Genomic DNA, 27,938 nt, shown 5'->3' on the forward strand with positions numbered 1-27,938 from the left:
TTCTCTTCCTGTGGATTAGCGGGCTTTGTTTCATGTTTCATCCATATTCCCTGGCCATAAACACAGAGAGGCTTCAACAATAGGCCAGACAGGCTGGTAATAGCCTTGCCTTTGTTTGCCTCACCATTTGGGCTCACTCCAGTGCATGGACAAAATGAGACTTCAGACTGAAATTAATTAAATGGTAATTGGTGATCTAATTATACTGGCTTTGACTCGGCAAGCTGCTAAAGAAAATAAACAAAAAGTCCCTCCTTAATTATGTATGGCGTAAAAGGTCAGATTTCTGACAAGAATGCTTAGTGACACCGAGTGCAGAGCAGACCCCCACCATCACACACACACACACACAAACACCATCACACACACACACACACACACACACACACGTGCACACACACACGCACACACACACACACACACACACACACACACACACACACACACACACACAAATACAAATACACGATTACACAGGCGTACATACAGAGAAACACGCATTGCTAATGTGGCACATTTTGTTTTGATCTTCCCCCGCTCCCATCCACCTCAGAAGAATAAAATGAATCCCGTTCATTTGACGCTGTGCATGCACAGTATCAGTTTGTTTGTCTTTAATTATGACTAAATGTAAACCAGCTACTTTGCTATGACAGTTGGCTACTTATACGCGCCTTTATTAAACGCAACGGCACACAAACAGCAGAAAAGCACGACTAGCAATTACTGGCAGAACACAGTTGTTTCTTCAGAGCAGTCAGCTCTGAGAATACTTTCATTCTGCATCTGCTCAAGGGAGGGTTTTTTTGTTGTTGTTGTCCACCTCTGATGCTGCAATCTCACTAAAACCTCAGCGGGGCCACGGGCCCTGACCTGTGGAAGTCCACCACTCACCCAACCAAAACTAGACATATTTATCATAGCAGCTCGCAGCAGGCAAAGTGGCGCTGGAGAATGGGAGTCTATTTATTTGAATAAAAATCCCAGCTCACCCCCTCGAGAGCGCTAACGCTGAGCTCTGACACGGCCGTTCTCACAGGCCCCGGGGAGAGAGGCGAGGTAGTGAACTCAAGATGCTATCTGCCGCTCCTACCACTTTTCATATACAAATGTGCCTGTGTCAGAGCCCTTGCTTTGCACTCTAATCTACACAATCAGTATGTGTGAGACGCACGCAGCCTTTTACTCGTTTGACGTCTCCAGGCGCTTTATGCTGCTGTGTCAATAGCCATCTCTCTGACTGTAAATAAATGATCCAAGCTGCACAGTGTGCTGAGAGACAAGAGGCCTGCATGTATGTTGTGCACGGTTTCAGACTCACGCCCTGCAGTAAAACGAGCTCTGAATGAACTGTCACGCAGACTGAAATATGGTGGTGAGGCCCCTTCTTAAACATGACAAAATAGCACAGACACTTAAATGCCATATGTTAAGCCCTCGCCCTATAGGATAGGGATTAAGCAGTAGCCTTTATGGCATGGCATATAATAAGAGTGATAAGCATGATGTCTCCAATGTGTCAAGAAGATAATAAATTGATCTGCTTGTACATTTATTCAAAAGTATAGTTTTTCACCTGCTGAACATTTTGGGGATTTTGTTTGTTTTGTTTTTTTTTCTCATCCTGCAGGATTTAAATGTTCATTCTGCTGCCGACTTTGAGGCCAAACAAAAACATTTAGGTTAAAACTACAACTTCATCTAATGTTATAATTATGAATTTGAGATGTTTATTCATAAAAACAGTTAAATTAAGTCTCAATGTAATTTTACTAAAACAGTCTTTAAAGACGGCTGAAGGTAATTCCTTTAATCCTAAATGAGAATTAAAGTGTTATCAGGGAAGCATCATAGAAAATACATATTAAAATCATGTATTGCTTACATTTTTTTATTATCATGAAGTATTTTTCCATCATTTTTCTACATGCATTGGCATGCATTTGTTGTTGGTCTTTAAAAAAAAGTTTCTGATATTTTATGCTATCTGGCAGGAAAGCACCTCGGTAACTTTGCTATTAAACATCACTTAAAATAAACGTTATATATTTAAAACCCTTTATCAAATACATTGTCTTTTTTTATGGCTGTATTTCTGCCTCCCTGTGCTTTCTCCCGTCTCCTGTCTGCCCGAACAGGCACCGGTTCTCTGAAGCTGTTACAGCGTGCGCATCCAGTTCATCACGAGCACCAAATTGAATCTCGGATGTCAGCAGATGTGGTCCAAACAATATTTACAGCCTCCCTCAAGAGAACAGCTGTTTTTATTTAGCAGATAAATAAGAAGATGGAGGAAGGGATTAATGAATACACATGTGCCAATTAAGAGCAACAAAAGGATGAGGGCGAGGGAGAGAGAGGGAGAGAGGCGTATGACAGGCTTGCTGCTCACCGGCTGTGGGGTGGCTTTGGGCTCCGTGGACTTGACATGAAGGTGCGTCATCATGGCTTGCAGACGCTCTTTGTCTTTCGCTAGCTGTAATGAGGAGAGACCACGTTACATTTTTTATGAACAAAAAGAAAGGGGAAAAAAATCTATTTTTCTACTTTTATTAAGTCCCTACATCCCTTTGCAGAGAGGGCATCTTTTACAATGAGCTTGTTTGAACAAATCGATTTTTTTCTTCTTCTCTTGGGGCCGTCTAATTATTTGTTTTTAAAAATGCTTTGGAAACTGTCAGCAACTCTGCTCGTCAGACAATCAAACTACTGTCTCCAATTCAAGGTTAAAATACACTACGTCTCATTGGCAATAACAGGCCCCGGCCTTTTCTACCTGTCTGAAACTCAGCGCTGTCTTAGCTGCCAGCTTAAATTATGGTGATAGGCTGCATGCAGAGGAAGTCTGTGTCTGATAAAGCTTCGCTCCGTCCCTCTGGATAATACACCAGCAGAGCGGAAATAACAGGACGTTGGTGCGGTGTAATGTTTGAGCAACTCAACCCTCATTGTTTAAGGTTAACATCCAGAAAACCACAACTGGTTCACACTCATTAGCAGTCATTTTGGGGGGTAAGACGTGAACCACGAGTGGATGCTGCATCAAATCTGCAAGACGTTAAATTTGATCCTTGTCTTATTTGCTCTGCAACGGCAACAGCAGCTAATTAATAAAAATCCAGTTTAACGGCATGGTTTGTTTTATTTTTTTTTCTCCCTGTAATAAATGAGTGCAAGCTTACGTTACGGTCGTCATCGCGAGACACACATATGACACGCCGGCCATTACAAAGCCCCCCCTAATGGAGCGACAGCGAAGCGAGTCCTTTTTCCGTAAGTGGATTCTTAATGTACGCATGAAGATTTCTCTTTCTGGCCAATGAAAGATCACACGTAGGGGAAACGGTATTAAAGCCACTGATTATCAAACCTCTCCCGCGGTGGGCTACAATAACCTTTCTGCTCCTTTAAGACGCTCAACATTGAGCGCCTATCCACACTATGCTGCCCAGTCATTTCACCGTGTTTTATTGTTGGTGCCAAACAGTTAAAAGTCATAAATAACTTTAAAACCCAGTAAAATTCAAAATGTAATTATCTTCTCTACTTAGCCCCGGGCCCTTCATATATCTTTTTCCCCGGCTGTCATGCATATATAACACATTTTTAATGACTGGTTACTTGCAAATGTACAAAATTATTTCACTCGGCCGCCCCTCCCTTTCGCGGCTGACCCCCGTGGCTGATATCAGACGGACGTGGAAGGCGTTCGCCAGACGCCGAGGAAGTGTCAGGAGAAGATGACACATAAATATTTGGGCCAAAACAAACTGAGAGACAATACCTGCAGCTCCAGCTGTTGTACGACCTGCATTTGCACTCGACACTGGGCCGTGCTCCTGTCATCCAGGGCGTGCTCATTGTTAAGATGCCTGGAAAACAAAACACACAAAAAAAAGGGGACACGCAAAAAAAAGCTGACGTCAGTTTGACTTTTGACTTCTGTGTTCTTTCAGATGTGAGAAACAAAAGACTTGTGTTGATGAAGTAAAACACAGAATATGTGGAAACATTTAGGCAAATATTACACATACAATATCTACTGAACCACCACCAGGAGAAATACTTCTTAACGTACAAGAATGACACTTAATATTTCATGACAGTCCTGTCGTCTCCAGCTCCGGCTCACAGATAAGAGGAATGATTGAAGATTTTCAGGTTGGACTCCTTCGCTACATTATGCACCAGTGCCCTAATGCCGTTCCTCCTCATCCCAGCCTCCGCTTGCCTTGTTGGATTTGCCCCCGTTTTTCCGTGTGTTTTCTGTTAATTGTGTAATTAAGAGAATTCAAATAAAGCCCGGCCGAATGCAGAGGACAACAGGACGGGGAGATGAGATCTGTCACAAACTTGAATTATGGATATAATTACGCATGATTATTTTATACAGGGAAGATGTTCTCCTTTCCTGCACGTTTATAACTAATCTAAATAAGTAGCTCGCTGGGTAGCAGACAGGCTTTTTTCCCCCCTTTCTGTGATTTATATAAAATGGTGGAGATAAGGTTCACGAGTGAAGGAAATATGATTGGAGGAATTTTATCAGCCGCCGCATGAATTACTGTTTGAAAATGCTTATGCAGGGGCATTTCATTAATCATTTAATCATAATCCGAGCAGGATGTTTGAACTGATTTCACAAATACCCTTTCATTTCACTACTTCATTATGCTCGCTAATGGATCCAATATATTATATATATCATAAATTATATCACATCTTCGGTGACCATGTAGGTCACTGTCACCAGGCATGTCTGTGTGTGCACGCGGTGGCGCCGGCAGATGGGAGAGAGGTGTGTGACGCGGCCGCCTTTTCAAATGCACTTTTTTTCTTCTTCTTCTGTCATTTATTGCAAATCAAAAAATAGCCAGAGCCAACCTGTGACGGTACGGTGGCAGCGCAGGCGTCGATGATGGCCCGATAAATTTGATGCCGTTGCTTTTATGTACAGACAACACATTTGTGCATTAAACACCACACAGTCTCAGAAAACAGACACACGCCAAAGGAAAGGGGAAATTGATGGTGCTCTGCCTGAAATGTGAAGGTTTCTGCTCAGCGGCGGAATTTTCAACCTTGAGGTGAATGATTTAAATCTTTATGGGAAATATGGTCTCTCTCCCCCCATCACACACACCTTCAGCTCCTCCTATTGTGTTTTGATAATACATTTTTCAAAACGCCTGTGATTCAGCACTTGAAGCTAATTATTGTGGCAAAAAAAGGAAGAAATTAAAAAGGCATATTTAAAGAAAGCGTGGGGGTAATAACCGCCCTTCGCTGAAATCAATTCAGACTTCGTCCAGGCTTTCCATTTGTTTGAGTCACATAAATGCCCATTTAATTAAGTAGGTTCGGAAAATGAAACTGGTAAACATTTCAGGACATCTTACTAAATTTCAAAGAAGAAAATAATAGGTAAAGACGTTTCAACTCCAATTTAACTGGCAGAGACTGAATTTTCAATGAAGGGTGGCCTACGTGAGCAGCTTTGGAATTTCTCTGTTCCAAGGAGATATGTGCCCTGCTTCTTTTCATCCCTTTGTTACAGTCCACTTTATTTCTTCTAATGACATGGAGAGTCACAGTGCATAATTAATAGGAAATGAAATATTCAAATGGCCCTAATGCAGCCTTGAGAGGAGCGTCTGGACACGGGAGCAGGGGATACGGGGAATTGACATCGAGAGAGGCTATGCACGTTGGCATGTGTCACTTTCTGGACTTCAAATGAAGCCACTTTTAAAAGCTCTCTGGCAGGATGACAGTCCCTAATGTAAATTGCAACAATAAAACAAGTAAAATAGACATGCCTGAAACGTTTTTCTTTTTTTTTTTTTACATATGAGTTAGTTTGCAGATCTATTATTTCTTTCTTTCTTTCTAATTATATAGACTAGACACAGCTTAAGGCCGTCTCCGAGGACGGTTTATCTTCTTCACGTTGTGTGGAATTTTAAATTAAAAGGCACAAATCTTAACAGTAGTATTTACATTTAAAATTCATTTAAAACAATTTCAAATTATGTATTTTCTATTATAATTCATTTTACATTTTTTTTATTTTTTATTTGACATGATTTTAATTTTGGCTTATGTGCGTTTCTTCACGAGTATGCGTGGTCTGCATAACTTACAAAACAATTACCAGGCTGTGTGGAGGTGTGACAGATGAGTTGGTGTGGTTTCGGCAGACGGGACGGTGCAGCACTAGATGGCACTGCAGTGTTTCACTGGCCCTGACCTCTTGGCTGGACACTGAAGAAAAGGGTCCTGACCCTCATAAAAACACCAGGCTCTGCTGTGAACGTCCGACCCCCCCGCCCTTCTGGGAGCTGAACCCGAAAACAGGAACAGGGATCTGGTGCTTTGTATTTATCGAGATAGTGCGTGTAGGTATGTAATGTTTTCTTTAAAAGATAGAATAAATACACGTGCAGTTTAAAACAACATTTCAGTCCCGTGTTAGTTGTTGCTGTTGGCATGCGGAGCTGAAATCTGGTTGACGTTTAACGTCCTCCTCACCTTTCTCTCTCTCTGGTACACAGTACGCTGTGTTCTGCTGACCACACACACACACACACACACACACACACACACACACACACACACACACACACACACACACACACACACACACACACACACACACACACACACACACACACACACACACACACACAGAGACCAATCTTCATTTATATTTTCAACAGTTCCCTCAACCTTTGGTGCGAGAGCATTATACTGCTTGATGTATTCTTTGCTTTTATTTGTGGTTGTTTTTGGAGACCCGCGGTATCAGTTGCTGGGTTTCATGTGGAAGTGCTTAAGGGTTTGAGAGTTAACACCTTGGTGAGCTGCTTGCACTCTCGCCTGCTGTTAAACAAAGGCAGCTTTGTGGAGACTCTCCCCCAAATGTTTTCTTAGCATGTTCCAAGCAGTTTGAGCAGGCAACTAAAGTAAACAAGATGTTGCCATGATAAAAACACTTGTAAAAACATTGCCGAGTGCACTTAGAGACTTTTTAAGGCAGCGCTGTACCGGGCGCACTGAATTTAATTCCCCTCTCTTCTATAAACAAAGGGTGAGGCAATGTCAGAATACAATAAATAGTGATGGATTTAAGGGGGCACTCCCAAAGCTGAAATATGTGTCTGTGTGAATACGTGGTTTAATAACTATGTGTCACACGAGGATGTTGATTAAATAAGAAGTAAAATACATAACTGCCTCGTTTTCTCCCATCCTGCACAGAAACTGTGCTGTGCAAATATTCTGACTTTTCTAAAGCAAAATGTGCTCAAAGTGGATTTAAGTAAACAGTAAAGAGGATTCAACATGTTGACAAAGACGGTCAAAAACTTTCAGCTGCCTGCGAGGCGTCCCCCTGCAGCACCTTTCTCTCCGCCAGCGAGGAAACTGTGCGCTCGCTGAGTGCTTGTTTTAGGATAATGGAATTGTGTCATATCTTGTTTAAAGTGCGACTAATCCGGGGTGACAGTGAGCCATTGATCTGCTGCCACAATGCAGATGTTTTCATCCTCTCCGTAACCATGGCGCTGTTATGTGTTGGATTACCTAGAGCGCACTGCACACAGGGTTGATTAGTAAACCAGCGGTGTGACTCAACTGGGGAAGCATGGTGCAAAACAAAAGGCCCTGTGTCAGGCTGGACAGGGTCAAACCTGTCACACGGCTCACACTGGAAAGATGCGACAAAGCAGGCCGGCTAAAGCTGGAGCTCTTTGAGTGCAGTTATACGTGGCTCATTTCACCACAGAGCTGAGGTGTGGGACTACAATTAAACGACACCGTCAACCAAGACACAAGTCAAAGAAGTGAAGCATGAGAAAGGAGAGGGAGAGACAAATAAACCACTGAGAAAAAGACAGAAAGAAGGCAAAGACACACACACACACACACACACACACACACACAATCCCCCTGTCCAGTGACAAGGGCAAACATGCAGTGTGGGCTGCCACAGATAAACATCCTACCGTTGTTTGTTTGGGAAAAACGGCCCCCGTCACCATGGGAACTGCACTTATCACAGGAATTAGAGGCCCATGCCGTTCCCAGAAGGAGACCCCGCCACAGTACCCTTGTCAGTGTGAGGGCCAACCCAGGCATCCACACTCAGGAATAACAACCGGCTGCACCTGTAGTGCCTCCGAGTTGCCGGGGGTCACAAAACGTGTAATCACGGACGGACTGTGAGAGAAACGCACCTCCCGACTACGACCGTTACTTACTTGAGGAATGAATGGAAATCTTCGAACACCGCCTCACATCCAGGCCACTTGCACACGCCGTGACCATAGAGAGGGTGACTGTGTGGGGAATGGTCTTCTAGCGTGGATCTGAAAAGAGAAATTCACAGAAAGAGACAGCTTTAAAAAAAAAAAAGAAAAAAAAAAGCAGAGTTTCTAGAATACAAACACAGTTACAGGCCTGTGGTCATGAGGGGTCACAAAGATGGTTTTCTCCCGTTAAGCTGGTGCCTGGAAAGCACCTCCCCGTGTGGACTGTATGTTGTTTTCACATGAAAACCCTGACGAGATCCACGCCTCGGTTTGTGTGGAACCGGAGTGATCTCTGCTTGCTCTTCTCTTAAAAGAGGGGACTCATGTTGCGAAAGCACGACCAAATCAATATGTAATTATTTAGTATCACTGAGCCATGTTGCAGTTCACTTTGATCAAGGCTGCTAGGGGGCTCCCTCAGCCGCTGCTTTTCCTGCGCTGCCTGCTGCATCACGTCCCAGAGCCCACCTGGAGGAGCGTGTGTAGCATGACATGAAAGCCCCCCCAAACCATAAGGCGCTTTCACACCGTGCACAAACTGTAAACATCCCTGCCTGGTACAAATTTATCTACTGACCCATCCGCGTCACCAGGGGGCTGACAAGCACCGCATCGGCGGCGGCGGCGCGTACAGCTTCGTACAATCAAGTCTAAATAGCGGGAACGTCCTCTGAAAAACAAACTTTACAACATCTTCCATATGGCGAGAGGCGTGGGACCATGGCTAACCACAATCAGCGCTGAGAGAAAGCGGCCTGTGCGGAGGCAGTGTCTGCTAAGAGAGCAAGACAGGCAGCCATATGGACACAGGCACTGTACAAGACACACAACTTTCAGCTACAAGAGCCTGGGGGACTGGCCTATATCGCTACCACCTGTGCTTCTGGTGGCGGTGGAGTACAACGCTGCTGCTTCTCCTCTAGTCCGGGTCCTGTCGGAGACAACGGGCCAGGTAGGGAGATTCATTACACCACAAACGTGTTGTGTTGCCACGTGGGAATAACTCCAACCACTAAAATCTCATTCATATACATAAATTCAACACAGAGATAATGTCTAATACTACTACGTCAGGGGAAGTCTTTAAGAACAGAGAGGGGTGGAAATAATATCTTGCATTGCTTGGCCCAAAAAATCCATCTGCTATGATTTAAAAAAAAAAATGTATTGATGTAAAAAAAAATGAATTAGTAAAAAAGAAAGAAAGCAATCTCACCACGGTGTGCCAAGTTTGCAGGATTAAACAAGCTGATGTTCAGATTAAAATCTCATTTGTATCAATGGTAGTAAAAATGTCCCTCAAGTAGGACATTTTAAAGGCCGTCACAGGTTTCCTTGTGTTATAATTACTTGCTTAAGAGTTCACATTGTTCATAACATGTGATAATTGCATTGCAATTAGGAAGCAGTCAAGCATTCATGAATGCGGTTAGCAGCTTTTTTCCCTCCCTCTTTCAAAAGTCTGAATTTTTTCTTATTCAATTATGAATTATGCATTCACATTAAGACCTCTGTTTTGATACAGCTAATAAATAGATGTTGGAAGACCCGTTATAATGAGCTTTTAACTAGGAAATGTGTGGACTGGCGAAGGTAAGGCTGGTTTTTAATTTAAAGAGATCCTTTTTTAATTCTTTAGCGAGCAGGCTTGTTGGTTAATTCTGTATTAATAAGAAATTGAAATGTGGAGAGCGCTGGGAATCAGTGAGCACAAAGCGCTGTGAGGGGCTGGCGGCAGAAGAGCCCCTTTAAACGGCGGATGGCTAAACAGTAGTAAATGACAGAATTTACACGAAAATGAGCTACATTAGTGTAATAGGAGAAGAGTGTAGGATGCATGGAGTTTTCTTACATTTGAGAACATGTTGAAGAAAAAAAAAAAAAAAAAAAAAAAAGAAGAAGAAGAAAACCGCTCTGCAGTTCCCTGCGTTGCGTTAAATTTGACTTGCACCCACGACAGGTCTGTCAGGATGTTATTATTGTCAGGCAGCCCCGGAGCGAAGAACACTCTAATGATCTTGTAACAGCGATGAGGGGAAAACCGTGCCATCAGCTTCCTTTGGAGGCAAAGGAACATTAAAGTGCTTCTAGGCCCGGACAGAAAGGTGTTGCACTGTGTTTATGTGTAGCCAGACACAAAGACGACGCCAACAGCTGCAAGCCACTTGTTTTCTAGTTCACTTCTTTTGATGAGATGCTTTGGGCCATAAACAAGTCATGATCTATGGCATTGTGTGCTGATGGACTCAATCTATCAGCAAAAAAAAAGAAGAAAAAAAAGGGTGGGGGGTGGAAAAGGGAAGATTGATATCCACTACGCTAGGTCAGAGTCTGGTCACAATGTGTGTGAAGCCAGTCACAACACTCTCCCTCGTGGTCGCTGCTAATGTTAGCCTATTCTCTTGTGTCCTCCCCCTCAATCCACTATCCATACCCGCCACACTTGTTTTAATTCTACACCCCCCGTACTCGACCCTTTCCTTCCCTCTTCTCTGTACCAATGCATGGTTTTACCCTAAATTATTTAATTATGATCTTTTCTTTCTGGTGTAAGACAAACGGAAGGGCAAGAGAGATGGGAGCGCTTTGCCAAATCTGATTATTTATCTCCTTAACAGATTTCCGTGTTACAGTCCCCGAGCTGTGGTTACTGATGGTTGTTGGGAAGTAAAGTGGGCCAAGGGCTTCGTGAAGACCCCCCCCCCCCCCCACCTCTTACAAAGCTGATGCAGCACTGTATTGGGAATTTGTGTCAGATACAGATCAGCCACATTTCATTTAAATAAGCAAATCATTGAATAAAGATGACCCGGCTCACGAGGGTATATCTCTATCTATGCATCACAGATCGTGGGGCTGGGAAACAACACGGGCTGACAGATTGAGTGACTCAGCCCTGGTCATATCAGGGATGTTGTTCAGACAAACACAAATCCCAGCCTGCCTTGCCTGAGTGTTCTTTGAGACAAGCAAGAGCAGGCGCATGTGCCCCGTCTTTGGTGTGTCAAGCCGGCAGTGATTGAATTTCTCCTCCTTCCTTAAGACGGAAGTGCAAAGCCGGTGAGTGATTCCTGTGGATGCACTTAAGGTTTTAGTTGCAGGCGTCGTTGTGCCTGGGCAGATTTTATATGACACATGAAACTAACTACATGGTACTTAGGGCCTGCTGTAAACCAATCTGAAGCCAGTCGGGAAAACAGGCCCATCAGCAGAGAGGCTTGTTTCTGTTGCATGACAAAAGGACTTGCAAAACCGCATCAATTAAAAGTTCATTAAGTTCAGCACTGGGAGGATGAGGGGATGCTCTCTATTTACGCCCCGGTCGGCCCAGCCCATTATCTTCAACCTGATTATTCAAATCCCTGGATTATAACACAGACGTTTTCTCAGAGCCTTGCTTAGAATAACCATACTTAATAATATTTCAGTTTTTTTCTTCCCATGGAGTCTGATTAGAATTGAGTAAGCATCATCAAAAGGAGAGGAGAGGGAACAATGCTCTTGATAGTTGGGCGATTTTATGTCTTCCAAAAGGAACGCAAGGAAGGATTATTGGGCGCGTGAATCTAAATTAGCATCATTCACCATTTAATAAGTACATTTTGGTGTTCTCTTTGTATCATCTATTCTTAGTAATGGCACATTGGAAAGTCTGGCGTCAGTAATCCACCACTTCCTTGAGCAGATGTGCTGGATGAGAATCACCTGCTTGGTTTTCTGACAGATCTAAGATACTGCGGGAATATTCAGACTGAGACTGCCTTCTTCACTTAAGCTTGTGTTAAACTGCTGTTGACATCTTCTTTAATCTCTGACAGTCAGCGCGAGGCAGAGGGGCTGCCAGCTCTTGCGTTATGTCTTCTCCGATGTTTCATGGAGCCCTCAGCCGAGGCTGGTTCTTGCCTTTCGCTGCCACCGACGCTCACCTTGTTTGCTCGCCTGCGACAATGTGTGATGGAGTGAGCGAATCAATATCCTCCCCTGCGATTTGTCTTCAACTTCACACGCACGAAAAAAAAAAAAAAACAGACATTCAGCTCGACTCTGGATGAAGGAATGAAAGCCTGTGGATAATGTCAACTGTGGGAGCAACTAATGCCCATTTTTTTATTTGATTTCTCTCCAGTGTCTGCGCTGGAAGATAACTTTGAAACAGTAAAGAGGATAAGTTTGTACAGGTAATATGAATCTGTTTAAACCCGATGCCACCTCTTGTAAAGAAATAGCCGCTTTCCATTTTCTATCTCTCCATCAGTGGATCACAGCATTTCCTCTCAAAGTCACTCAGATCCTCGCTACGAGCCCCCCTTCCAGCAGCCCCTCTTCACCTCCAAAGGCTCGCTGGTTTACTGTGCTAAACATGTTTTCATCGGCTTTGCTTTCATAATGACGCGTAGGTTTTGATCACTGAAACACAAGTCAGATGTTATGCAGTGAGCTCACGGTGCCTTGAGGCTCCTCACTAGCAGTTCAAAGATCAGGCTTTGGTGCAAGAAAACAGGCAAATGTGTAAGATGCCAAATGAATTCCTTCCTTAAAGACACAGACGCTCGGCTCAGAGAGCAAACATGTTTGATGGATGATTCACCCGGGTTTTGAAAATATGATACACCCAGGGTTTGTTGTTTCTAGCATATAATAGGTTGTTGTTTGTGTAATGATTGTGTTATTCCTGATGTGACAGCTGATGATGAGGTATTTGTACATGTCAAAAAGTTCCCATGGAAATGATTTAGCTTTTTTTTTTTTAAAAGATACTGATCTGTTTCAAGGTAATCCGAAGCTGCATTTCCCAGTGTGCAACTGAAACAATAGCAAGCAAATATGCATGCAGTCCTTCCAGGTGTTCCTGTGAAATCCCCAGTTGTATTCAGCCATGTACTAAAGTGACTGTGATGGCCTTAATGAAAGTAATACCTACACACTATAAATTAAGAGTAATCTCTATGCAAACCCTACGGGGACGTGTCTATCAACTGAGGCCCTTGGAGAAAGTGCTATTTTAAATAGGAACATACAGCACATGGGCCTCCTGTTTGCTTTATGCAGAGATGACAGCGATGCCTGTTTAATTACCGGTTTTAGGTCACAAAACAGGCAAGGAATTAAAATTCTCATGAGAAGCTTGTGCGTTTTCACTGACCTGTGTTCCCATTGTGAGAGCATTCAAACCATGTAAGACCCATAGGGGAATGGAAACAAAAGAGGAAATATGACATAGAAGACCTTGGGCCTCACCCCTCTCTCTTGTGACTCATGTACTGCCCGTTGGAGGAGGCATGCTGGTTGTGGTTCTTTGGCGGTGCCGGGGAGGACAGGTCAAGGCCCCGGTGGTGACCGTTGTTGCTGCCGTTGTTGTGCTCCTCCTTCACATGAACATTCGTTACCTCCTTCCACAGTTGCTGCAGCTCTGCCGGAATCATGCCTGAGACAAACAAATTAGATAATTAAATCAATTAACGGCTAATCCAACTCTCTTCTTCATCACTTAATTAAATCAAAGCGTCTGTAAACAAAGCCGAGTATTAATTAGAAAATATTCCACTACAGGGTAATAACCCCCCACACTCTCTCCGCCACCTCCTTCTCTCTCTCTCTCTCCCATTTTCTCTGTGATCTGAAGCGTGTTTGTATACACAAATCCCTGGCATTCACACAGATTTCATGCCCAGAGTAAATAATTAACATCCAGACAAGGCATGAAATCTGAATAATCACCCTCATTTTCTCTCAACAACAGAGATGTGCAGAGCGTACAGCAACAAAAAGTTTACAATAGCAACACTAGAAAACATCCCACCCCTGCCTCCTTGAGAAACAGGACCCTGGGGTAATATTCTCAAAAGCGCATTAATGTGCAAAATACTTAAAGCTCTGCACCGCCTCCAATTGACACAGAAGACTTAAACCTCATTTAACAAGTCAAGCACACCGCAGCTCACACAGCCCTTTGAAAAAAAGAAATCCCTTGAAGACAGAAGACATTTCCCTGCGTGCTGGAAACACATCTCCGTGGTTTTTTTTGTTGTTTTCTGCCTGAGTGACAGCGATCCTGAAACCCAGGGCCAGAGTCGGGATATAGAAGGATAATGCTGTGTTTGTGCACCCCACTTTCCATGTCTGAGAGAAGAGAGCCTTTTTGTTGGCACACAATATATATATATATATATATATATATATATATATATATATATATATATATATATATTGTGTCTGTGTGTGTTACTGTGCTGGAGAAGTCTGCTTTCATTTGACACAAATGAGGATAAAGCTGATATGTAAAATGAGATTAAGCCTCACGGGTGCCGAATCTGTGGCTATTTTGTAATTTCAGGCAAAACATACAGCGTCTGATTTTAATAGTATACTGAAACATCTAATGGGGGAATGTGTGTGGATTGGTGTTGGGTATTAAAACCCGTGCTTAAATAAGCCACATGTTTTAAGCATGGTGAAAGAAGCCCTTGGATACGATGGTGAATTTAACCACGGAGCAAATGGGCAAGGCCGCTCGTTTAACATTACAATTAATTAAATCCATTTTCAAAATGAGCGCTGGCAAATGAAAGATGATTTGCACATGCTTATCTTCTCGGGTTTATATTCTCCGGACCCCCCCCCCTCCCCCCCCGTTTCTCATCACCAGCTCTATAGATACCAGAAGTGCTCCTTTCAAGCACCAGATTGTAAGACATTGTGTGCTAAATGCTTAGTCTTAATTTATTCCTGTTGTGGAAAATAACTGTGAGGTGAAGATCTCAATACGATCAGCAAAAATATTTTTAATTTGATAAGCTACTAAAGATTTTAATTATGCTGGTAATGGAGAACATTGGCCTAATGAGGCGGAGGACTCCAGAGAGACGCAGAGGCTAAGAACTGTGAAATGAGTCTGATAGGATTGCTGTAAATTCACACTAGATCGTTTGCATATCAAAGAGCAGGAAATGATTACAGGACAAATCAATAACCTTTCCACGTTCCGCGGAACGTCTTTCCTCATTCGAATACTCCAACACGCTCGCTCTATTCTGCCTGCCTGTATTCTCCCTTATTCTCTTCAATGCCTTGATGTGCCCTAATCGAAGTGCACGTCCATGACAGGCTAAACATGCTTAATATTGCGGCCTGTGTTACAGCATGCTAATCCACAGCTTGCTCATTTCCAGCTGGATTTTCAAAAGGATCCATTGTTGTTTTAATGCTATAAAGGAGACTTTGGCGCAAAAAGTTATCTTTTCTTTTTTTTGTTTTTGTTTGATGGCTGGTTTGGAAGCGGAAGGTCACTGGTGATGCGAGTGTCCTGCGCTCCGACAGCGGGAACAATCATTCCCCCCCCCCCTCAGTTGGTGCCCGGTGACAGTGGGCGATGTATTTTTAGCCGATGTGCTTGACAGGGCGGCCCACACTGGCTCAATTACCCAGCAGTCCTGGTGACCCCGAAGCCACTGTTTACTCAGATGAAACCGCCAGTGGATAGGCCGGTCTGATGAGAGAGGTAACGGAGTGGGACCAAGCTGTCTCTTTCTGGATCTAGTCCCTAGTTTTATTGCTCCACGTTCGCCTCTTCCCCCTTCCCTCCTATCTAACCCTAACCTCTTCAAACGCAACAACAGCTATGGCTCATGATTCCACATAAATGACAATAAAATATCATTACACAAATGTCTCGGAGGGGATTATATTTTTGTGTTTGCACAAAACGCATTGAGTTGCTCTCCATCTGATTACAGTGGGACACATAATGACATTGATCTGTAAATCCTCTTTCTGGGGTCCCCAGTATGTCCATCCTTTAAATGGTGGATTGGTTTATCTTTCCTCTTTCCATTTTTCAACACAACTATTCCACTCATTACGACTGGGAAATACGGACAAGCACTTTAAAAAATGTATGTTGTTGGGACACTTGATTGATCACCGGCCTCTCAACTCAATTTTACCTCCGCAGGTAGCTCTGGCACACAGACAGGCCGAGTTCTTCAACCTTTTCCTGTCCTTGTCCCCCTGTACCCAGGTGACCATGTTCAAGCAAGCAGAAAGTTGATTTAAGGTTCATAATGACATCAGTTGCAGGCCATCATCCCCCCAAATAAAAAATGGCCCCCAGTGCTCCGGTGCTCTTTAAACCGAGCTGTTACTTCTCACACACAGTGCTGGTGCCGTGGGGGGACAGTGACATCGCTATTAGTTTATTGTTCCGTCAGGCTGGGACCTTTACTGCACCCCTGTTTATGTTGCCGTAATCACTGGCCTGCTGATATGCACCCCTTAGGCCTGAAATATGTCCTGTCCTAATGCTGCAGGAACTATTACCAGTAGCCCGCTGCTGGACGTATCAATCACTGACAGGTCAGCCGCATTACACGCCGCTGTCCCCGATGTGCTGCTGTTCTGTGAGCACTTCATGGCTCGCCACGTTCTTTGCTTTCATATTACCGACAAATTTGTCTTGTCACTGTCCCACTGGTCGCTCTCAGACAGCTTAAATGATGTTGTTGTGCAGCTACAAGAACTCACTCTCAACCTCGGAGGGGGAGCCCAAACATGCACACACACACACACACACACACACACACACACACACACACACACACACACACACACACAGGCAACACCTGAGCAACATGAGCAACCACTGACTCACTTATCAGGTCAAGAGGACAGGCTTTTTGTGAAGAGGGGTGGGGGCGGTGGGGGGGATCAAATTTATATTTATGAGAGTCATATCCTCCCCAAACACATTGTTGTAATTTATAACAGATACCGTCTGGCCGCTTCCAAGACTTTGAACATTAATGTCAAAAGAATTTATGACAACAGAAACAAATTATACTCCAGATAATGTGAGCAATTGTTTTTCACTCAAAACTGCTATCTGCGAGTTTATACTTAATTAGTGCTATCAAACGTTTCAAAGGCTTTTGCAAATGCATTTCTTCAGTCCATCGTCTTGGCAGGGGGAAAAAATATTTTAATCTATCTCAGGCAACGATGTAGTGAAGCAGCAGACTGATGCAAAACTGAGCTGAAAACGGCATCATAGAAGCCTAAACACACCTGCCGTTCTTTAATTACTCTGTTACAGTGACCTATTTATCTGAAAGCATTTTGTTCCTTTAATTGTCTCGGCACGTGGTTAAAGAATACAGTGGATTGCGTGTGACGGTGGCTTTTTTTTTTTTTTTTTTAAATAGATAAATAAATAAACAAATTCAAAATCAGTTAAAAAGTCGTGCCAATTTTTGCTGCCCCCAAGTTTGAATAAATAATCACGGGGCCCAAACGGAGCAGATCAACTCATCACTTCCGACGCAGCGCTAACTGCTGGCTGAGTGTTGCAGATTAGATCTGAGCACCATAGGCCTGGCCCACTGATGCATGAAAGAGTTTAGCGATGTGGAAAACAGAAAGGTCATCAATAACTTCAAACAGTCAAGCAGAAAATGTGTAGAATAGGAAGACAAACTGGGGTCCTGAAGCACTCGGCTAAGTGTTGGAACAGCTGTCCGAGGCACAAACTCACCACCACTGGATTGTGAGAACAAACTGAACAACTTCAACACTTATAAAACTAAAAGCCACATTTTCTTTCTTGACCCAATGCAGAGAGAAATGAAGCACGTGGTCAGATGCAATAATGCAAATCATTATTTAAATCACTGTTTTAATACAATAAACCATGCGGAGCTGACAAAGTGTCCTAAACACCGGAAAGGTAGAACGGATATAAATTCAATACACCTACTCTTTTGATATGACATGCCTTGGAGGTATTTGATGATGACACAGAATAAACAGGATGTTCTGGGACTGTTGTGAAATCCATCAAGAGTGCCTCACCAAGTCATATCACCACAGATGCTTTACTCAAGGGGTGTGTGCGTGTTTGCCAGACATCTGACACGCAGCAATTCAGCAAAGAACGCTCAAAACACAGCGGCGCTCCACGCCTGTGCCCATGGCAATCGTCTGCGGGTGGATGAGTGATTTCCATACACAGTCCAAACAATAACACCACTGTACAAACCGTGTTTGTGTTTGCCCATTACCTAAGAGCACCCCCCCCCCCCTCCCCCAACCCTCGCACTTTTTATCGGCCTTATCTTGTTATTTCAAAACTGTTTGTCTTAGCTGGGAATGAATAGTCAATGTCATGTTCTCAAACCTTTATGACGATGTCTTTGTCCCAAGGGGACCACTCCTTAACAAAATATTAAAGAATAAATAAAGAAATAAACTTCCTGGCCAAACAACAAGTATTGACTCCCTATCAAGTAACAGGCCGTTTCACAATGACAAGTTCACTTGCAGTTTAGGAACAATAGATCCAGTCTTCCCTCAGGCTGAAGGAGACTGCCACCAGGATGCCAATCACAGGCGCAGGACAGAGAGTTCAAGGACAGAGCATGGACACCCTGAGCAGTGGGGGGATTCTACCTACAACTTCTATAATAACAGGTGTAGCACAGTGTAATCACACTGCAGTAAACAGTGAACCCGGACCAGAGACGTGAGACCATTTAGTGAGTTTCTGTCGGGTGAAGGCTTAACGGTAGGTGTGTGTGAGTCAGTGAAACACCATGTGGCTGCATGCTTCAGAGGTTCTTTGTTCACGTTAACTAAGCAAATTTGTAGAGGTGTTGTAGCAGAGCCATGGTCATGGCAGATGAAAGCACTCTGTATATACAGAGATAGATGAACACCTACAGAAGCTGCGACGTTAAAATACGTTGTTGGTAAGTTTCTACAAGGCCACACTTATAGTTCTGCATCTGTGATGTGTTAGCATCTGTGTCTTGTATAGGTAGCTGATCAAAATCCTCCACCACTACATCTGAAAACATATATATACCGTATATATATATATACAAATTACTTATAAAGTTTATTATAAACAAAAACCAGTCACGCGCTTTGTTCAGGGAACAACTCCCATAATAACAGGTGGAGGAAATTAACTAAACAATATGGGATTTATAAAAACAAGGGCAGGAGGATCCAATATTTCAATAAACACAGGCTAGCATTCCCCGTTGTTTTACTCCTAATTCAGACTAAATCTTCAGTTTCAGCGCAAATATATTGGAGGTGGAAATAAGTGTTGGATCAGTTGAGGACTGATGGACAGATTTGAAAGTGCAGTAGCTGGGTAGAGTGCGTGGTGTGCTATGAGGTACTGACCCTGTGTGAGGGAGTGCAGTGGCAGGCCGGTCTGTCCGGGCTGGATTGTGAGCAGCCCTTGCCTCTGAAGGTTGAGCAGATGCTGCTGCTGGACCTGCTGGACCTGCAGGAGCTGCTGCTGGAAGGCCAACTGCTGTGCTGACACCTGCTGCTGATGACATACACACACACACACATATTGAGATTGAGAGGCACACCATCAGCAAACACACATGCATATAGAAGCATAACAGCCAGTACAAACATGTGAAGTTGAATATCAGGTTTATGAATTCATGTACGCTGCTGAAGAGAAAATACATTTTCCCTTTAGTGTGCGTTATGTCTGGGCCCACTTAAGACAGGTAGGGTATACATCTCTCTCTCTCTCTCTCTTAATTAACGAGGAGTTGCGAGGCAAATGACAAACAATGAAACAACATAGTTAATCATTCATAATAAGAGCCACAGGAATTTAATTACAGCCATTCATAATTCAGCAAACAACGTGTGACTAAATCAGAGTGCTTAATAACCACCCCAGCAACTCTCACAACTCTCCCAGGCATGGCGCTGAGCTCGGGGATACACTCTTCACCCCCCAACCAGCACAGCCAGCTTTGTTGGGTCCCATACTGTGGACTGAAAGAGAGATAGCTGGTTTGTTGATCTGACTGTGCTGCGGCTGTTTCATCAAGGACATTTTAATGAAAAGCTGGTGTGTCTTCACTGATTTAAGGGTTACGGGGGGGGGGGGGGGGGGGGATTTTTGGCTCTGGCAAGTGAAATGTGTGAACTTTAATAGGATGAAAAAGTCATATGAGAGTGGAGAAGAAAATGGAAAGGAGAAAAAGAAAGTCAGAATAATAAATAGAAGGAAATTATCTAATATCCCCGATCTCCTATGAGTCAAAACAAATGAGAGATGCTATTTAGATAACAGGGGCACAGAGGAGAGAGATGACTCTTAACCCTTTCATCAACCCCTGCTCTCAACAAATCCACACTCCACTCATCAAAATGACGGTAAACCATCGCATTCGAATGATTAAATATTAAACAACAACATTTGTCAGGACACCTTTTGTATTTTCCAATAGATAAGGAGGTCTGAGAGTCAACAGGATGCTGGGCCTGTTTATGAGTACACAAGGCCATTTGTCAAGTGGGTGGGAGGAGAGGAGGGGGCACTAAAAGCAGTGGAGGGGCTGCCAAGCTGTGCACCGCACCCTGTTACCAAACACAGGATACACCACTTTGTTTACTTCTCAGAACTGAGCGCATACAAAAAAGGTCTCGGTGCAGCATGGCTATCAGGTCACTCGTTGGCCGCTCTGAAACCACTGGAACAGCGAGATAAAACGCGTTTAGCTCCGCCCACCCCCGTTCGGCTTGTCAAAAGGGTCCGACGGCCTTCCCTCTCCATCCTCTTGCCCCACACCCTGCCTGCCGCTCCGGCAGCGGCTCTCTGGAAATAAAGCTCCGGGCAGCACTCGTCGATTACAGGGGGGCGTCTCATTGGATCAATCAGGGGAGGAGGGCGCTTTGACACTGGTAGGTAGCGGAGGGGTCATAATTGAGGAGTAACCGCATTCATGTGTGCTCCGAGCCAAAATGAGAGAAGAGAAAAGTGAGAAAGAGAGATCTCATAGGGGTCTCGGTGAAACCCAAGATGCAGGTGACCTGTGATCTTCTCTGATCTCTCCTATTCATACAAATTGGTTGGTTCTTTTTCTCCCTTTCCCTCGGCGCAAGAAAACTTTCACATGTCTTCAGTGGTTTTCTTTTCTCCAGCTCCTCCCTGACAGCCTGAGACAAAGATAACAGTGCTACGGGGGCGGGAGTTCACAAGGAACAATGTCTTTCATCAAAACGCTAAATAAATAGAGGGTGGCTTTTCTGAAGAAAAAAAGAAAAAAGGGGAAAAAAGGAAGAAAGAAAAATTGAGTGTCGCAAATGAATTTAACTCTCTCCCCTTCACATGTTTTTTTTTTCTTCTGGTCCAATCAGCTGACAGGAGCTCCTGTGCGCTCCCAGCATGCAGACACATTAAAAACCCCCAGACCCAATAGACCAAATAAGAGGTTAACAAGAAGTGGCACGAGGGAGAGAAAAATACAGTCGCTGACAAATGATAAAGAGTGACACTGGCAGGCCTTTATTGTCAAGCTTCAAATATAAAGTTAAAGATCTTTGAAAAACTAAATTTTGATGTCTTTAAAATAAAAGAGGCACAAAGCAACAACAGGGGGTTATTGTCTGGCAGCCACAGGGGAGTCACTGCATAATTCTTATTCTGTCTTTTGATGGCTGCTAGAAATGCGACTGGAAGAAAAAAAGAAAAGAAAAGCGAGAGCGTTGGGGAGAGAAAGAAAACATCGGCAGAGGGGGAGAGCCTCTCGAGGCTGCATCCATTTCCTGTGATCACACATAATATGCTTCAAAAGTTGTTTTTTCTTTTATTCTCATGCTCCATTCAACTGATCAATTGCACCTCCTTGCTCCCCCCCCCTCCCCCTCCTTCTCCCCTGCTCCTCTGGTGTTTACATCAGATGCGACTTGGTGACAGGCCCTATCTGAGGCCGAGGAGCTCCGCTGTCATGTTGATTTATGGGAGCATCACACCACAACTTGTCCAAACTGAAGCGCGCAGTTCATTAATTAGGGAGCTACGACTTTGAAGTTGGGAGCTTCGACAGGACACGGACGTGAGTGTGTGTGTGTGTGTGTGTGTGTGGGGATGTGTGTGCGTCGGGCTTCATTTTCTTTGCTTCCTCTACTCTCCAAACATGGAACTCAACGGGGACAAGAGCAGAAATTCTCAAGATCGTCTTTGAACTTCTTCTGACCGCACAATAAGAATTTGCTTTGTCCAAAGTGATGCCTGTATCCTCCAGTCATTAACACGCATTAAGCTGCTGCCTGTGAGCAAGCCCTGCCGTACTGGAGGGAGCGCCGGCGAGAGCGAGAAAGACGGAGAGAGAGAGGGAAGAAAAGAAAAAAAAAAAAACCCCAACACGGGCAACAAAGCTGGGAGCGCTCTCTGCACTGATATCTCACAATTACATGCCTTCTCTTCCTCTGCCATTTCCATGTTAATTACTGAGAAAAGCCCCTCAGATTTATATGCTCCCTGTTCCTGCCTTTCTCCCTTTCATTATGTCCTACACGAGGCTCACAGGAGCGGTCATCTCTTTGTTGCATAGGACACTTGTTTACATGAAAAAATAAAAATAAAAAATACATCTAGAACAATAGCTCAGGCTCTATTCAATGTAATACAGTTAATGTGGAGAGAAAAGGAGATGCTGTATTCTTAGCACAGTATCAGTCAGTTGTTCCCATTTATCCAGAAAGGCCGACATGCTAATCAGAAGCATGAGTGCACTTGATTCTCCCCCTCTCCTCTACTTTAACCACAGTCTGGAAGCAGATGGGGTTGAGGGAGGGAGCACACATGCCTTCCATGCTCTGTCTGGCCAACGGGTTTGGTAATGGCAGGCGGTTGGAGTGATGTCAGCCTACCTCTTTACTCTGCTTGTTGCCTGCATGCTGCTGCTGCTGCTGTGGCTGCTGCTGCTGTAAAAGCTGGAGGTGGAGCTGTTCCTGCTGCTTCTTGTAGAACTCTTGGAGTTGCTGCTGCAGAAGAGAGGGGAAGGCGACATGTGAGTGAAAGTCTGTCAGTCGTATAAACTCAGCGGTGGGTTTTTGTGTGAATTTTTCAATACTTTGAGGAATGTTGTCTTTGAGGCTTGAGGGGAAAAAAAGAGTGCGCAAAGTGTAGCGGCTCAAAGTGAATTTATCTTTGTGAAACGCCCGTCTATACATAAGAAAAATGTTCAGACACGGTGATTTATGACGCGCTTGCCAGATGTACATTACCTGCTGTAACATGAGGGCCTGTTGCTGCTGGAGAAGAACCTGGAGCTGCTGAGGGCTCAGGACTTGCTGCTGAAGGATTTGCTGCATCTGCTGTGGAGTTATCACTTGAGGTGTCATCATAGCCACTGAAACTGGAACCTGCAAAGGAAGACGTAAAGAAACCACTTAGTCCACTATGAATGAATGCAGGAAACAAAAAGCAATTTATATATATATATATATATATATTATATATATATATATATTTATGAATCATGTTTCATCTCAGTGTGTTACAAGCTGCACAGCCTCCAACAAACACACGCACATTTCAACCCCTCTAACCGTTATGACACCACACCAGACTGAGGCGTGCTAAAGGCCACCAGACAGCCAGGCGTGGATCATGCCTGTGAAGTAAAGGGGGCCATGGCATCCACCTCATCCTCCGTCCTATCCCCCTCCCCACCCCTCGACCCCATTGGTGATGCCTTTCGGAGCTCGTCGTTCATACCTGCGGGACGTGAGAGATGGCCTCAAAGAAATGCTGCGGTCCACTCGCGGCGCGCGTTAACATGTCATGTGAGAACATTTCATTAGAGACGCTGTCAACAGCGATCTGGTTTTGTGAGGATGCAGAGCGCCTGGAGGAGGAGCCACGGTGAGGAGCGCGAAGAAGGCCTCTAACTAACTCCCAGCAGAAAGGTGTGAGTGCATGACTCCTCAAAACAAGTGATTTGTTGTGACACTGAAAGAGCCCCCACAGTTGTCAGGGTGCCTTAATTGCTCCGGCGGCGTAGGGGACTCGCAGTGTGTCTGGATGCTGCCACTCACAGCCGTGATGTGCAACACCATTAAAAGCTCCTTTCCTCGACACTCCGGTGACAAACAGCAAGTGAGATGTGCTTCGATAGCGCTGCGTCTTTGCAGCTGTTAACGTGTTGTGGTGATCCGTCCTTTTGTGTACGCTGCGCGTATACATTAGTAATATATGTGCATAAGTGCGTGCGTTAAAAATGTGCTTTGTATCTCTGGGGCTGATGTCAGCAGCTGATAGAGTGGAGTGTCTGTCAGTGACGATCTCGTCTCCGCCAAGGTTACCCAAATTGTGTGGCCGCCTTATAGCTAATGACACCCCTTTGAATTTTTCATGCATTTTCTGAATGTAATTCCGCTGTTTAAAATCATGTCCGGTAACGAAGGGGCCTTTCCTTGACACGTGCAACCGCCTGCATATCACCGCGTCAGTTCTCCCCACCGTAGCATAAAACACAAACAAAGCGCCGCCATAATGAACAGCTTGTTCCGCAAACGCAGGGGAAAGGGCAGCGATGTCAAAAATGACGGACCAGCTCTGACGCTCTCCGTTAACTTTGCAGAGCAGTGGCACGCTGCGCGGCGCCGTCTTCCTGAGACTCAGCCCCACCCAGGACCAACACACACTCCACGTTTCTCATCTCAGCACCAGGCGTGGGGAGCGCGAGGAGGAGAATGCAATATTAATTCCCCCCTGTATTATGTCTTAATATGCAGTTCATCTTGACTTTTGCACATGACTTGTCCAGTCATTTGCATAGCCCCGGCCTCCCATTTCCTAATTTCACAGTCATTATCCACTGAAGTCCTTTTTTTTTTTTCCTGGGCATCGCTAATTTTGATGAACTATTTTGAAGGTCAACCCGGGCAGCCCGGTCTTGCTGACATGCAAGCGCCATACATGATGTGATATATAGTCCCCATCTAAACATGACATTTACCCCCCACGCACACTGAGGATAAATAATAATGCCCCCCCACCCCCTCCCTTTTTTAAGCTTTGCTTTAACTGCGTGCATTAAAAATCTTCCCCATACTTGTCATGCTCTATTTTTTACTACCGTGTTAAAGCTGTAAATTTGGTCTTATTTTCAAATGTATAATCATTTTGTCATGCCATGTTATGGAGTGTGATGTGAGAAAAAGGAAGAGCAAACTCCACGTTAGCGTGGAGATTTTTTACACACTTGAGCTTTCAATCGCTGCCAATTTCATTACAAATTACACTGAGATTTCCTTTCAATTTAACTGTCTTAATTCTTTACACCTTGGGTGTATTTCTCATCATGGTTTCACACTTCGCCTTGTCAGGAGCGTCTGGCTCACAGTAACTACAGCTAGAGCAGCTTTCTCTGTGCACACCCCCAGCAAGAGGCTATTACAGACCCCCATTTTATTACCCATTACTACTGAGGTCATTAGCAGCAAGAGGGATTGTATGCTTCTTAACCTATTGATCAATGTAACTACTACCATTTAATCCTGTGCTGAAGGAGTGAAAATCTGCCTAAGACTGGAACCTATTGAGAGGAAGGGCGGGAGGGAGCACTTTAACTGAAAAATATTGCCCTGGCCGCTGTATCATGCCCATTTAACGCAAACACAGGACGCCAGTCGCCATTTAGAGCACTCCCATATGGTGCACTCCCTTATCTCTTGGATAACATCATGACTCCAGATGATCCACCAAAATATATCACCATCTAAAGATAGTCTTGTGCTGGGCTAATAACTGGAGGGATCCACTGAGCCCAGCTCTAATCTACTCCACCAATATGAGAGTGTGAAAAAGAGGACATTCTGAAGATGCCAGAAATAGCTGACGTTTATGAATTTCACAAAGTTGTGGCGCTCTCCAGGTGCCTCCCACACATAAACATTCAAACCTGGAACATTCTCTCACAGCTGCAGAGTGACTGGAGGCAATATAGTGTACCAGCACAGGCCTGCTGGCCCCACACACACACACACACACACACACACACACACACACACACACACACACACACACACACACACACACACACACACACACACACACACACACACACACACACACACACACACACACAAATCTAAACCGTGGCATGTTAACCGTCACAAGCACACATGTGCAGCCTACACTGTATGTAAGAAGCAAAGCCACATTTTCCTAATACAGTAAGACAGTACCGCCGCTGTTTATTCAGTATAAAGGTGTATATATGTGGAATAATGGACAAGATATTAAAAAATAAAAAAAAATAAAAAATCAAACATGATACATTTAAGCATTTTAAATGTATTAAAGTAAATATTTCTTTTGACAAAGATATGGATCATTTATCTTCATATCATGATTCTCTGCAACACCTCTCATGGTGCATCAACACACACACACATCACACACACACATCACACACACACAGTATATAAAGGATTTAATGTTAAAAAAACACCTAAAATAACTCACTTCAAAAGAAAAAGTTAAAAATGCGGGAACACAAATGGGACAACCAAACACGGTAGAGAGCCACTGATTCAGAGTTAATGAAGACGCAACCGGAGCCCCCCCTATCACATGTCAGAGGTCAAAGCCCGGTGAGAAGGAGTAGGGGTGAACGAGGATGGAAGATAGCCCCCGTTCCTCGACACTGAGGCAATTAAGAGGAACAGAAATGAGGGACGGAGGTGAATGGCAGTGAGACGGACAGACGTTTCGCTGACTGTAAAAGGTGCAGCTTGGCTGAAAGAGAAAAAAGGGGAAAAAAAGGTGCTCCTTGGGGTCATCTTGGTTTGTAGGGGCATCAAATGGAATGGAGATATTTAAAAAATAATAACAGACCCTGGAGAAATCACTGAGTCTAGTCCGTTTGATGCTGTTGTTTTACCCTGGCCTGCAGTGGCACATCCTGACTATGATCTCCTGCATGAAAATGTAGCCGAAATGAGGATTTCACGGAAGCTATTGTACTTAAGTGATGTGTGAACATAATTAGCCGTCGACAAGACTGGGAAGACTAATTCCATATTATCCATTCAGGTTGATTGAAATCTCTGAGGTGGAGAGCATTTAGTTCCCTCTAAAAAAAGAATAATAAAATAGATGCAGTATATTCACGGACAACCTTCCCTCCTAATAAGAATAATACTAACGTATTGGAATTAAATTATTATAAAATAATTTTGCACACAACGCATTTTGCATCATAGATTCTTCAGTGAGCCTTGAAAAGGCAGGACATCCATACATGTGTTAAGACCCCCATTATTCCTTCCTTGTCATCCACAATCAAGCTGTTTTAAAAAATGCTCACAGCTCACATAAACAGGATAATCACAGCCACATATGGTCTCCGTTTACCATACACTGCATATTCTGAATTGGGTGTGAGGGGGACGGGGGGGACGGGGTTCAAATTATTTGAGCAACTGTAAAAACAAAAGTTAAGATTGCATTTTAATTAACTTTTTCGACTACAAACAAACAGGTTTTCTTCGCCTGAGCTGGTCCCAGTGTTGGGTTTAAACAAACAAACTGCACGGCGAAGTGAGCGAGCTCTCGCCCCAACAATAACAGCTGAGCTGCGAGCTGGACGCCGTTTTCCCACACTGGAGGAAGCCACCGCTGCAGGTGACCACCGCTGAGGGGAGAGCACACGGGGTGCACCCCCCCTACACACACACACACACACACACACACACACACACACACCATCCTCTGCATCACCATCATGTTTTAGAAAGGCATTGCAAAAGTGTATTTCTGAAAATAAAAAAAATCAATGATCAGGTATTTTCGTGTAC

General features: G+C 44.1%; 2 protein-coding genes across 8 annotated transcripts in view; both read right to left on the reverse strand.

Annotated features, from left to right (window-relative positions):
• mdfic2 (MyoD family inhibitor domain containing 2) overlaps nucleotides 1-27,938 on the reverse strand; it is a 230,463-nt gene that overhangs the window by 72,225 nt on the left and 130,300 nt on the right. The window lies entirely within an intron of this gene.
• Nucleotides 1-27,938, reverse strand: part of foxp1b (forkhead box P1b) — a 145,642-nt gene that overhangs the window by 12,512 nt on the left and 105,192 nt on the right. For 3 of the 7 annotated variants that reach the window (XM_084037673.1, XM_084037672.1, XM_084037678.1), the window contains 7 exons: nucleotides 23,358-23,495; nucleotides 23,001-23,114; nucleotides 19,497-19,647; nucleotides 13,551-13,737; nucleotides 8,262-8,369; nucleotides 3,785-3,872; nucleotides 2,393-2,476 (listed from right to left, as the gene is read on the reverse strand). In XM_084037673.1, the coding sequence (XP_083893799.1) occupies nucleotides 2,393-2,476; nucleotides 3,785-3,872; nucleotides 8,262-8,369; nucleotides 13,551-13,737; nucleotides 19,497-19,647; nucleotides 23,001-23,114; nucleotides 23,358-23,495 (870 nt within the window). The remainder of the gene's footprint in view (nucleotides 1-2,392; nucleotides 2,477-3,784; nucleotides 3,873-8,261; nucleotides 8,370-13,550; nucleotides 13,738-19,496; nucleotides 19,648-23,000; nucleotides 23,115-23,357; nucleotides 23,496-27,938) is intronic. The other 4 variants (XM_084037675.1, XM_084037677.1, XM_084037676.1 and 1 more) reach the window with 3 other exon arrangements.

The sequence above is a fragment of the Eutrigla gurnardus genome (genome assembly GCF_963514095.1).
Source record: "Eutrigla gurnardus genome assembly, chromosome: 2".
Taxonomy (NCBI): Eukaryota; Metazoa; Chordata; class Actinopteri; order Perciformes; family Triglidae; genus Eutrigla; species Eutrigla gurnardus.